Here is a 13,949-nt window from a genome sequence, read left to right on the forward strand (position 1 = left end):
TGTGTATTTTATGTATTTGTGCATATCAAAAAGATTATGGGAACTCTGCCAACCATATGTGAATGTGACCAGCCAACAGCATGCTACATCTCACCCAGCTCCTGGCAGGCAGGGGGGTTCATGTTGATACAGGGTGTGCTGCTGGAGCCAGCTCTAGCATTTGATGGGATGACAAGTAGATCCTTTGTGTGGGGTTTTGTTACGTGGAAGTATCACCAGCATCACTTACCCACTCACTCCATGCTATGCAAAAATATCTGTTATTTAAACACTTTATAAACTTAACAGAGATTGCTGACAAGATGTGAGATACTCTGTGGTTAGTTAAGAACACATGAAACCACAACCAGGAAAATGTGAAATTTTGAAAGAATGAAAGCAAACAGAGAAACTGAAGTAAGCATCTGGTTCAACAAAATGGTGAGAAGACAGTCCTGCTGTGTAAGTAGGACTATGAAGTGTATCCGTCTGTAAGTGTACAATATCATATAGCAAACATATGATATTGTACACTTACAGACGGATACACTTCATAGTCCTACTTACACAAAAATACCACGTCAACAGCAAATGAAACACTGTCACACGACAGAGAACCTTGTGCATGAAATAATACAACTTTTTATTCATGTTTTATAGATTACTTTTATTTATTTTTGCTTTAATAATGCATATTCTGTTCACTCTGTGCAAAATTGGGGACAGAGGTGGGTGTTTAAATCATCTAATGAAAATCAAGCGGAGATGAACATTCAGGTTGAGGGAGAGGCCTATCCAAACCAGGAAAGCTAAAAAGCCACAGCTGCTCAAGACAAAGCTGCTCTCAGCTGTGCCCTTTTGTCCTGCCAGCTGGCACAAACGCGCTCTCCTGACCGAGCAGCTGGCACTGGGAAGGTGACCTCTGCCAGACACCGGGGACAGGAGGACACCGGGGACAGGAGTCGTCGTGGTAGCTACATAGGGAGACCTGGCCTCAACCGGCTCCAGTCAGTGTGTGGCAAAGAAAGGCACAAATCATTGCAAAGACCAGACTTCTGTTGGTTTGTTTCTTTCTTGTAAATACATTACTGTACACAATGTAAGTTTAAGTTGTAGGGGATTTGGGGACAAAAAATTGCATATTTAACAGAACTTAAAACCATAAAGAAAAGTAGGCTGTTAAATCTCGAAGCAAAAATAATCCCTTCAGCCCCAACATTAACATTCATTCCTGGCTATATGAAGTACAAACATCTTAAAATCTGTGACAAAAGACAATTAAAAACCAAAAGTCAAAATCATAAAGCTTGTAAACAGATAATCTGAAATACACTTTATTTATGGAAAAATATCATCAAAATAGTACCACTATGGACTAAACTGCCTGAGTTTTCATTTCACCTAGGATCTTGAAGTAGAGAGCCTTTAGCACAAGAAGATCAATTTCAGTCACAACTAGTGCTGCACAGCACGGCTTTGGGTAGAAATTTTGTTCTCGTTGGTGTTTTTGTTGTGCTATCAAAAACTGTTGTGCTAATCCTTCAAATAAAGGGATGTTGAGGCAATTCTTAAATCATTTGGCACAAAGTTATTTTGGCTGGGGCATAAATTTGAGTCTCAGTCATGAAGAATAATGCAACATTCCACCTATCAAGTATTCACTTTGATTGAAGAGCTTTCTTTATGTCATTAACTTCCATCTGAAAACAAACAGAAGAAAAAGTATTTTATTAAATGAAATGCTTTAGCAAACTGAGGCACAATTGATGCCACTTGAAAAGCACATTCCCTCTTGTCCACAGGCGTCAGCTACAGGCTTTATACCACTCGTATTTCCACAGATTTCACAAACTGAGGTGCTCCTCAACTGTATAAGATGACCATTCACAGCCTCCTCCCTCAGATCATGACAAGTGCAATCATTGAATGTACTGCAAGACCTCTCAATCTCTTTAAATTACAACTTTTGCAAGCCACACAGCTCACTGCCTGGCATTACTGCAGAATGAGCACCGTGTCCATTCACCAGCAGCTGCACTTACAGCCAGCATGGTGGTTGCCTTCTACAACCATCCAGCCTGTGCCCATCTTAAAGTCTCTGAAGGATGTATAGCCATTCTGAAATGGATGTGGCTGAAAGCATCAGCAGCCCCAGTTGTACACTTGGTCCCTCTGACAGACACTGGAAACCCTAAGGCAAGGGTCTTGGATTTATTCAAACCCACCTGTTTCACCCTGTGTTCAACTGCACCATCATCAAGGCAGTCTTTAATATGTGGGCTGAGTACTGTGTCTATCAGAGCACTGTAACTAATGCTACCTCTTTTTGTTAACTCCTATCTTCATGTAAAGCTAATAATGCATCTTATCTAGCATCTAAACATTTACCAGTATAAGCAATATTTGAACTGGAGTAAAAGCATTCAGCTGTAAGGTCATAATTTTAAACTCATTAGTGCAGGGCATAACGATGTAAAGATATCTCTGGATAACTCTGAATAGTCTGGCCTGATAGACTAAATCAACAGTGGCTATTGAAAATGTTCCCTGGGTTTTAGCTGAATAAATTTCAGTTTAAGCTGAACAAGAGCTGTGTATTATTAGAAGCCATGTTGCTATGTGGTTGGACACATAAAGTCCTTTAAGCAGCCCTGGAGCACAGACATTGAGGATCCCCAGTTCTGCCACCCTTTGCCATGTTCCCAAGTGGTTTACAGAGAAGGAACAGTCCAGTGAAATTACAATTCCATTTTCTATCCCTAGTTTGAAGAACAGTTGCCCTATACCATAAAAATATAACATATAATCAGTACCAAAGCACTTATCAAGTATATGAAATAGAAGAGTATAGCACAACATAGATTAGAATGGAATAATTTTGGTTAGAAGGGGCCTATAATGACCCTTTAGTTCATCTGCCTGACCAGGTTAAAGCATGCTGTTCAGGTCATTGTTTAAATGACCAAACCCCAAAAAGGAGGGGGCTAAATCAAACCTCCCAACACTAAAAATAATTTAAGTACCTGCAATCGTAGACGGATCTTCTTCTCTTCATCCAACTCAGAGAGCAACTGTTTAATCTCTTTTCTGTTGAAAGAATGCAAAAGAAGCTTGGGATGGAAATGACCACACTAGTAAAATACAAAATATTATTTCCTGGAGACATATTTACCCCACTTCACTAGTTGTTTTTTTCTCCTCTGAACATCTAATTGAAGTCAGCATACTCTTGTATACTCTAGGCCATAGCAGAGAGAAGTAAAATTCACTACGGGACAGTACCCCGCCCCATCCCACATGGCTAATGACTAACGCCTCCTATCAGCCCTGCATCCACAGGCTTTGCTCTGGCCTAGCTGGATCACCACTGTAGCAGCACCCAGTTGCCTTTTGCCATACAAAATGTAGATGTATTGACTGTTGGTGGGTTATAGGAACTGGTAACACAAATCCTGCCCATCCTATCGCATACTTAAGCCACTTAAAAGCTGTTTATGCCAGCAATACAATGTAAACTTCAACTTCATTTATAAGACTTAACGATCCCAAATATGGATTTCCTGTCATTCTTCTTTATTGAGAAAGGGAACATAGCTATAAGGAGCAGACACGTTCTCATGTTCCCACTGACTGATCTCACCTTAGGACAGATACCAGTAGGTGGAAGCTGCCCTTGCAAGAAGGGCCGGGGAGACCAGAGGAGCAGGGTCAGCCTAAGAGGCGAGGCCGTGGGGCTTGCTGGCTACATCCAGCTTGAACCATGCCCTCCCGCATCTTCTCCCAAACTCCGCACACCTCTGTTCCGCCACAGGCTCTGCACGCTGCTTGCCCTTTTCTGTTTCCTGCCTGGGCTACACACAACTGACAACGTAAGTCAAGGTTTAGCTTCCAAAGCATTCAATAGTCTCAGGAACATCCAAAGTTACGAGCCAGCCCCAGTTTCTCCTAAGAAATGAGCAACTTAAAGAAAACAAAGGTGCCCAAAACTAAAATAGTAAGATTCAAGGCCATAAACACAAAGGCCTTCAGATGACCTAGTCACAATTAGAGTAACACGATCTGGGAAATGTGCAGTCAAATAACAAATTAATTTAATAACTTTAGGAGCTTGTAGCAATTTGTACTACAACTATAAGAAATGCACCCCTTTTATTATGATCAATGCACATGAGTTCCCAGATAGTTATTGACAAATAAACCAAAATTCACTGCTTACAGCTTGCAAGTTAACTTTTTTAACACCCCATAAACATCTACTTGTTTATAACACAGGAAAAAAACGCTGGTGGATAGTGCAGGTCTTTTTTGTGGAGGTTCTCATTCCTGAATATGTTCTGTCACATGAAAATCACTCACAAACACATATGCCAGCTGTGCAGAGTAACATTCATGAAGGCAAGCTCAACCAGAAACTGCCACCACTATGCACGAACGGATCCATCCCACCTACAGCTGTGATTTGCAGTACTTACTTTTGCTGGTCTTTCATGGTTTCAATGATGGTTCTTAGCTCCCTAATTTGTGTTCTCAGCTCTTCCAGGGCAGTCTGACCTTGGCTCAAGTGCTCAGTCTTTGGCTTTCCTTCAGTACCAAACAGGGATGGGGAATTTGACCTGTGGCCTGTTGTTCCCATAGCAATTGAGTGAAATCCAGGTGATGGTGAAGGGGATAGTGATGGTGGTACATTACTGCCACTAGCCAAACCTCCTGGTTTTGGAGGCAAGGAAGTTTTGTTATCAGACACCTGCAACAAAAAGAAAAACATTTAATGTCTGCAGAAAGCTTTATGAAAATCAAACCTCTAACCAGTGCTAAGTATTTAGCTGCTCTTCAGTAATGCTGACATTCCAACAGTCTTGGCAAAAGCATGATAAATATAGTGATTAGTTATCATCTTTGTATGTGTGCTTCAGAGGGGGTCTGGTTGTGATGCAAAAGTTCACCAACAGCATTTCCAAGATCTCAGATGTAGCAGTGAATTAAACCAGGGACAGATGCTCAGTGTTTCTTTCAGATGTTTGTGAGAACACATCTACATCCATGGATGTCTCCAACAGAGCACAAAACTACATGGCCAAGAATCCAAGTTGTATTTTTTGTAAATTAAATTTATAATTTCCCACCAACTATTGAAGGAATCTTCCAAGTTTTTTTCAAAAATTAAAAAATGTATTACAGGCTCCCCCTAGCATTATGAAAATAGAAAAATATTCATTAGATTTGCTTGTTGGTATGACATATACAGAAGAAAATCCCATGGCTTCAAAATTATATTAATAATAAAGAAGTGTAGTGTGCTGTCCTCTGTTAATCAAAGCTTCCATGAATCCACATAACTACCAATAGCTCTTTAATCCTCCAGGAATTTGACAGAAAAACACACCATTAACCTACAACCCTGGAATCATGTGGTTAGCTAAAAAGGATTCCATGCTTCTTAACTGCGATCCAGTGCTCTACTTATTAGACAAGCCTCTACTCCTATATGCTACATAAAGTAATATATGTATATTATGTAATATAATGTAATATAAAATTTTATACTTATTAGACAATTAGAAAATCTGCAGTTTACCAACCATACATGACCATCTACTTCACTGCATGCAGAGAACAGTGTACAAGTACAGGTATCACAATGGCAAGTAAAGGGAGTCTTCACACTGTTGTTTGGCAGTGCTGTATGTGCATTATTTGACACCTACTAGGCATGTTTGAAAATCTGATTTGGACAAGAGTAAGAAAAAGCTCTAGGCAGTCTTCCAACTCTCTTTGAAAAAGAGATATTGAAGTTGAATGGTAAATAGGGCAAAATAGTGAGAATAAATGGTATGCAAATGGAAGGAGACACTGTAAGTGAGGACTTGGAGATTGGCAGGGTGGCATTAACTGAACAAAGTCATTGAGAGAAAAGTTAGTGATGAGATGAAAATCAGGAAAAATTATGATAGGAAGAGAAGAGCAGGATCCACCAAGTTGTGCAAAAACAGTCTTCCCTACTATACTGTTGGAATGTTAGGTCAGGCAACCATGATTGAGCACAGAACCTGATCTAGGAAAACACTGAATTCAACAAGTGTTCTGTACAAAAACCAAGTCTCACCATAAATATAAACAAAAATGGTATTATAATCACAAGAAAGCTGAATCACTCTTGTGCCTTGAAAACTTGACTCAATGACCTGGATAGTATTCTTTTAACATTTTATCCATTAGTTTGTGTATCTGGTTTGGTAGGGACCTTAAATGTCACCTAGTTCTATCTCCCTGCCATGGAAAGGGGCATCTTTCACTAGACCAGGTTGCTCCACACCCCATCCAACCTGGTCTTAAACATTTCCAGGGATGGGCATACACAACTTCTGTTTTGGCACCCATTCCAGTGCCTTGCCACCCTCACAGTAAAGAATTTTTTTCTCCTAATATCTAATCTAAACCTACCCTCTTTCAGTTTGAAACCATTATATCATCCTCTCCTATCACTCCATGCTCTTGTAAATAGTCCCTCTCCATCTTTCTTGTCAGCTCACTTCAGGAACTGGAAGGCCACAATTAGGACACCTCAAAACCTTCCCTTTTCCAAACCAAACAAACCCAGTTCTCTCAGCCTTTCCTCATAGGAGAGGTGCTCCATCCCTCTGATCATCTCAGTGGCCTCCTCTGGACTTGCTCCAACAGGTCCATATCCTTCCTGTGCTGGAGACCCTAGAGCTGGACGTAGAACTCCAGATGGGGTCTCACCAGAGCAGAGTAGGGTGTGAGTATTATGTACCTATAAACAGATCTTTCATGGATAATAACCCCATACATCAGTAGGTGCAAGTCTCCTTTGGACTGAAAAGAAATTTCAGGCTGAGTTCAAATCTGGAGCAGGCAAGCAAGGCACAACTGGAGTCATGGATCTGAGCATCTTATTCCAGAGCTTAACTGGCTATCAACATTAAAGCCTCAAGTAGCTGTTTTCTAATAGCAGCCATCTCATTTTACAGGAACAACATCTACAGTGTTGTCATATAACTTAGAAATGTTGGCCCCATTAGCAGTATTCCTTGGTGCAAGTGCTCCCAGAAGAGGGAGCTACATAGCAAAACATCCTTAGAACTTGATCACAGAAGTGCAAGACTTCATCTTTCAAATACTTGACAAACTATTAGAATGTAGTATTTTTCTTATTAAAGGTATCCTTATGTACTAAAAAATAGTTCAAACGTATAAAGCCACACACTCCTTTTGTAATAGTTGATTCTGCTACAGTAGTCTACCAATATACAATAAGAATAAAATGAATACAATTATACCAGTACAAAAGTGATTATATTTGCAAATTTAAATTCACATACTATTAGAATGTGTCAAAGAGTTGTATTTTCTCTGCTCACAGACTCTTCTAATGTAAACTCAATTTAAAGTTGCAAAAAGACAGGGTCTAAAATTTATTTCCCAGCCTCTCTGATTCTGTAAAATGCATTTGCACAAGAAGGATTTTTTTTCACAATATGGTTATTTGACACATTTTAACTGTGCAATTCATTTTAGATTTGCCTTTCAAGCACAGAACATTCTTTAGTAACCTTTATAATTTTAAGCTTCTTTAAGTGGGCAGTTACCAGGTGACTGATTAATTAAATTTTAAATATTTCAGTACAGCTTTAAAAAAAGAAGATACATGTGATAAGGTTAAGCAGAGGCATTCCAATTAACTTACTTGTGATATTGTAACAGTTCTTGATTTCCTTGACACTTCAAGAGTTTTGTGAGTAATGGAAACATGTTCTTCCTTCTCTTCTTCAGGACTTGGTGAGTCAAAGAAATCAGGGCTTGAGAGGGATGACTATATAGACAAACACACATCACAAAAGAAGAAAAAGAAAAGCACAGATATTTTCATTGTACAAGAACTTTTTTAGCTATCTTTTTCCAAGTAACAATACCTAAAATCAGGACTCTTTGTCCCCCTACTCCCCCTTTTCTGCCTCTTATTTTCAAAGCTAGACTGCTTTCAAAGCATTCAAGAAATAAGGTATGCTTATGAGTTGAATTCAGCATCAATTTACAGCTTTGCACTGCATGACATCACGAGATGGAAGCAGCCTCCTGTCGCAGGCGGGACGCTGAGTGCTGTGCCATGGGGATGCCGGCTCTGTCACCAGGGTGGCTCTGCTCAGAGCAGGTCCCACCCTGCTGCTCTCCAGAGGCCCCAGCCACTGCCAGTGCACGGTGCTGGCACTGCAGGGCTGCCCTGTGCACAGCCTCTTGGTAAAGGCACAAAAAGGGAGGGTTCTTTCCACTTTGATCATTTCCTCATATATGTGACAGGGGAAGAAGAACCTCTATACTGCTCTTATACATTTCTCTACATATGACAGCAGTCATTTTTGATAGCATTCTCTTTTTTGAGTTCTATTAGTTTCACAATTATCCTTTTTGCTTCCTTCCACTTTGTTTTTCTTCAGCAACACGGACCCAGATAACCATCAGTAGTTGCTCTCATTCTGATAGTCCACAATGCAAAAAACATGGAAACAAACAAACCCCAAACCCCAGAGAAGAAGACATTGAAAAGCTAAGCAGTGGTTTCCAAAGTATTGTTTATGAGACCAACTTGTCTAAAGATAGATATTAGAGAGGGAAATTTAAATCACCCTTGTATTTACAACTGTGACCTTAATGAGAAGAAACACAAGACAGCTCAAGCAGGGCTGTTGAACACTGAATAGTCTATTTTCCTCAAAATCTGGTAAATGTCTGCAAGAAACCAAGAGAAATGCTTCTTTTGGGAAACATTTTCAAAATCCTCAATATTTCACACAAATTAGTTTATTCCAAAGATTTTTATAAGGTTTTTTTCTGGGCTCAGTCATGGCTAGCAAGGAACACTTGGCAGCATCCAAATAAGGGGGTATAAACCTTAGAAGGAAGGGAATGTTTTAAACATTAATATTCAAAACACTGGCAGCCTTTTGACAGTAATTTTCCCGATCTGCATCTCTCTGCCTCATTGTACGTGTGAAGGAATGGCTGGGTAAAAGTAGTAAAAACACCAAGGAACACTAGTAGGAGGGGAGGAAAATCAGAAAAAAATATATTTTTAAAAATAGTTTTTAAAGAAAAGGAAAATTAACTTACAGATGTGAGAGACTGGGAGGGTGGTCGCCTGCCAGTAGCTTTTGGTCTGGTTGTAGTTGGATGATTAAGCTTCTCAGCAATTGGTATTACAGAATCAAAACCTTCCAAGTCTTAAAAATAAAATAGAATCGATTTGGTTTTCTGGCAATTGTCTTCAAAGGGAAAGAATCACATTTTTTTCTAATTTCAAAGAAATGAAATCCCATTTTCCCCACTGTGTCACAGTGTTCTGCACATATTTAGCCACCATGATGGCACTAAAAAAACCTGGAAGTCAAAGGCAGCTGTAATGCAGTCACCCTTGCCAAGAACAATTACCCTTCCATCTCAAACACAATAAAGCAGAGGGGGAACGTGTAGAGGAGCCTTTGGCTTTGTTTTCAGCATAGTGAAAGCTAAATGACATCATGGGTTCTACGGCATGGAATAAACAGTTTCAAAATTTCCATCTGGCTACTGAAGGGGTTAGTCATTTTTTTTTCCTGAATAACTGGAGACATAAGACTGTGCACACGTTGTCTCAGGAACTGTACTGTTAGCTCTACATTGCAGCAATTGCTCAGGAGAATACAGAATGAGAATGATCAAGCTGGAAGTGATGTGCAGGTTCCTGGACACCTGCAGCTGGAGGCACCATGGTTTCCAGTAACTGCAGGTGAGAGAACTATCTCCCTCCAGTAGTCCAGAGGCTATGGTAGGTAAAAGCTTTAAAAGGCTCCTGAAGCTGTACAGAGTCCAGGGAAAGCAGGTCTGCTTGAATGCTGTACCAGCCATCTCCATGGCCAGTGAAAAGCTCTGGGGAAGTGTTTACTGAATCCAGCCACAGGGTAGCATGTTTACGTGAAAGAAAGATGTGGAGGCTCAAGGAATACCACAGCTCATGATTACATGGATAAATCAAATGGCTTAATACCATTCATCTATTTTTATGGGTTGTATCAGTTTCACTCACCTTCATTTCAAAATGCCCTACAGCATATGTTGAGCAGGAAGGAGTCAGAAAACACACAAGAGGTACTTTAGACAAGATATATCAAAATTCTTCAAAATTACTTTCAGATATGAATCAAATACAGGAATGATATTCATTATTCAGAGACTATTTTTTGTTGCACACATGTAGGAAAAAATAGCTTTTAAGTTAATAGTTCTATATACTAGGCACTTAATTTTCCAAAGTATTACAGAACAATAAATCTCTGAAGATCCAGTTTTGTTGTCATATTACAACCAACCATTGTACAAAATTATGGAACAGAAAAAAAAATTAATTAATGGGCCTGTGCAATAAACTATATGCACTGAAAGACATTTAAATTGATTCCAAGTACTCATGATTTGTCAGCTATAAAGTAAATGGGATTGTAGCTTCCTTATTCAGCAATATCCTTCCATCTCCAAGAGATTAAAAAAAAAAGGCAGAAAAAAAAAGAGAGCTCTTTCAATAGCCCTAAAATAGTCTAAGGTTATTCACCTCCAAACACTACTCTATTTTTGGAGTGACTCTTCCTATATATAACCAGTGACCCCACTGTCCTCTACCACGTGTTTTTGTCATTGCTCTTTCTATTGACTGTTGCAGCCTGTGTGCAAAGGTAGGTCACCCACCCAGTCTGTCAGTGGGATTTGGGCAATCTGAAGCCTCAGTTGTACCCAACATATCAGGTGAGGCCACAGTTCTTTGAAAGTTAAAATGAGCTAATTTTAGCAGATTGCACAAAACCTATCTGGAGTCCTACACAGCTTCAGAGTTTCAGGAGAGCAGAAGCAGAAGGAAAAATTTGTTTTCTGGGGAAAAAAAATAGCAAGCAAGTATAAGAGCCAGTTTCTATTAATACCCAGTTTTAAGCTGACCCATAAGATAGCCAAATGAGTTAAGATCACAAAGCAAATCAGTAATCAATATATTAACATATTGTCTAACTTTAATCTTCACTACTGAGTTACTTTGCTAAATGCCACAGCCAAAATGTAATACCATCAAAAATATACACGCCCCTCTAAATGGGTGATACTCACGCACATGAGCAGAAATGGAAGCTGAAGCAATTCTTCCATTTGCCCCAGCCACTCTCTCCTGCTTTACTGTTTTTACTATTTGTTTTTCCTGAGCAAGCTTTAATCCAGCTCATTTTTCAGTAGCATGTGCCAAGCCATGCAAATACTTGCACTGAAGGAAGGATCAGTTACCAGTACCACAGGACTGATTCAAACTGCTAAAACTGAGGGGAAGAGCAGATTCTGCTTTGGGTGCAGGAAATTGACTGAAGTTATTCTGCAGCCTAGGAAGCCGTGGTGCATGACTTCCCTCTCCCCATTTTCCATTTCTGTGGTCTACACAGGAGTATGAAAAGAGATGGAGTGAGATGGGAGTCAGTCTCTCATGCCAGGTAACAAGCAACAAGAGAGGAGGAAACAGCCTCAAGTTTCCTTGAAGTTTAGTTAGGGGAGGTTTAGATTGGTTACTAGAAAAAATTTTATGGTACAGAACTTGCCTCTCCCACAGGAGTATGAAAGGAGATTGAGTGAGATGGGAGTCAGTCTCTCATCCCAGGTAACAAGCAACAAGAGAGGAGGAAACAGCCTCAAGTTTCCTTGAAGTTTAGTTAGGGGAGGTTTAGATTGGTTACTAGAAAAAATTTTGTCATTGAAAGAATGGTCAAGCATTGGAACAGGTTGCCCTGGGAAGTGGGAGAGTCAACTGCTAATCAAGGTATTCAAAGAATGCGTAAATGTGGTGCTTAGAGAGATGGTTTAGTAGTGGACTTGGCACAGCTGGGTTAATGGTTGGACTCAATTATCTCAGAGGTCTTTTCCAACTTTAATGATTCTATGATTCTGTAAGTGCCACCATCCCTTTCTCTGCTCTTACAAAAGGTATCTACACTCATTTGGAAAACAATCAATGAAAAAATAGGGAATTAATTCAATGTGCTTCTTTGACTTAAACAAACTAGTAAATACCAGGAGTTCTATATTTGATCAGAATAAAATACTCAGGTTTAAATTGTAAAATGTATTGATAAACAGACAGTGTATGGATTTGCATCCTTGAGACCCATAAGCATTTCCAGACATAATTTGCTGCATGCATTTTATAAATACCATGAAAGATGAACATTTATGTGCAAAGCTTCTATTATCAAGAAATATTGAGAATCCCACATTTTTTTCCTCTTCTGAATGCATTTTTGATAGCTAGAAAAATAAACTAAAGCAGCCTATACCTGCACTGAATTTTAAAGAGAGTAGGACAGAGGCTATAAAGGCTCCACAGGTAGTATCTGCTGCCAGACTAGTGAAATCACAGCCATTCAGTTGATACTCTAAATGAAATTCTGTTTAAGTGTAATGACAACACTTGGTACAACAATAAAATAGTAAATCCACTTCTAGCACTCTTATATGCCCTTTTTCTCTCCATTTGTCCTCCTTATTTAGATGTTGTCCTTCCTCCCAAATCCGCTCTGCATCTAAGGCTATCACCACTTCCCACCATCATCACTTGTGGAGATATTCATTCAAGAAAATTCCCAACCAGTGAACTGGTAACAGAGCCACTCACAAAACTTCTGCCATGCTGTCATATATGCTGTGGAATCAGAAATTCACGTGTGCTGGTTATTTGATTATTTTTTGCTGGTGGAAAGCAAGGCTATATTGTTCTGACTATATTAAACTCACTGAGGTCATTAAATGCAGAGATTTAGATTTTAGTTTGCATTTCTGCAACTATCAGAATTTGGGAGCTTATATTTACACACTAAACAAAATGTAGAGCCTTCCTGACAGAGCCCAAATAGAATGTTATTAAAGAAAGGTCCAGTCTACTGTATTCACAGCCACATTAATTGCCACTACAGCAACATCGGCATCCAGCAGACCTGCACTCTGCACTGGTCCAGCTTTTTCTTTGTCTGGTAATAACAAACAGTAAGGAAGAGTCTAGTAAACATGTAGAACATAGAGATGGCACCCATCAATTAAGTCCCTAATTAAAAAATAGTTGATATTTGTTCTACAAATAAACAGATACATTCATCATTATTACTGTCTCACTGATCAAGCTGGAAATTCATGAAGTAATTAATGAGATGGGGAGAAAGGCATCAAAATAATTTTAATGTATCAGTGTAGTACATAAAGTCTGGCTTACTGAGCAACCATATTTCCTGAATATGAAAAAATGTTAGCTGTTCAAGAATTATTCTCTGGTATCCTTCCATGAACCTTAAGAATAGAATATTTCCCCCCATTGCTATGTTCACCTGGAAACATGGTTATTTAAACAATGGTGTTGGTATTTTTTTTTAAATGCCCACATCCAGGAAACAATTATTTAGAGAAAAAGTTCTAAACTCATTAGACTTGTACCTTCCTAGAAAAATGACCTTTAGTCCCTGCTCCCCAAAAGACCCCAGAAATAAAAAGTTAAGTGGTTATGCTTCCTTCCTTACCCTTCTTATTCCCTGCATTTACTATTCTGGCATAAAATGTAGCTAGGCTTTATCTTCCATTTTGGTTTTTTAGTATTCAGGCAAAATCATTTATATATAATGATGACAGAATTTTTTTTCAATTAGTAGAGAGAATTCACCTTGAAAAAGCTGAAATGGGAAATTATATATAAGAAAATCAACACTTTCAGAATGCTAACGGTGAGGTTTCACAGGATAGAAATACAGCAGTGCTGAAGGAAATGAGGCAAAGTTGGCATTCAGTTCATTGGAAGAAGATTATCACAAAAGCCAGAGGTGGATTTCATTCCATGATCGTATTCAATACATTTAACAGGTTGGCAACAGGCACGTGAAATAGTATATATACTGTCTTTAAATGCAATA

The 13,949-nt window shown here is 39.1% G+C and overlaps 1 protein-coding gene across 5 annotated transcripts in view; it reads right to left on the minus strand.

The window, feature by feature from the left end:
- Positions 1-631: 631 nt before the first annotated feature.
- SH3KBP1 (SH3 domain containing kinase binding protein 1) overlaps positions 632-13,949 on the minus strand; it is a 211,649-nt gene continuing 198,331 nt past the window's right edge. For 4 of the 5 annotated variants that reach the window (XM_041399855.1, XM_041399857.1, XM_041399856.1 and 1 more), the window contains 5 exons: positions 9,106-9,215; positions 7,685-7,810; positions 4,452-4,723; positions 3,003-3,066; positions 632-1,679 (listed from right to left, as the gene is read on the minus strand). In XM_041399855.1, coding sequence (XP_041255789.1) covers positions 1,638-1,679; positions 3,003-3,066; positions 4,452-4,723; positions 7,685-7,810; positions 9,106-9,215 — 614 coding nt within the window. In that variant the 3' untranslated portion in view covers positions 632-1,637. Of the gene's footprint in view, positions 1,680-3,002; positions 3,067-4,447; positions 4,724-7,684; positions 7,811-9,105; positions 9,216-13,949 lie in introns of all 5 variants that reach the window. The other variant, XR_005952296.1, reaches the window with a different exon arrangement.

This window comes from Onychostruthus taczanowskii, unplaced genomic scaffold (assembly GCF_017590055.1).
Source record: "Onychostruthus taczanowskii isolate IOZ18803 unplaced genomic scaffold, ASM1759005v1 scaffold17, whole genome shotgun sequence".
In the NCBI taxonomy this organism is placed as follows: Eukaryota; Metazoa; Chordata; class Aves; order Passeriformes; family Passeridae; genus Onychostruthus; species Onychostruthus taczanowskii.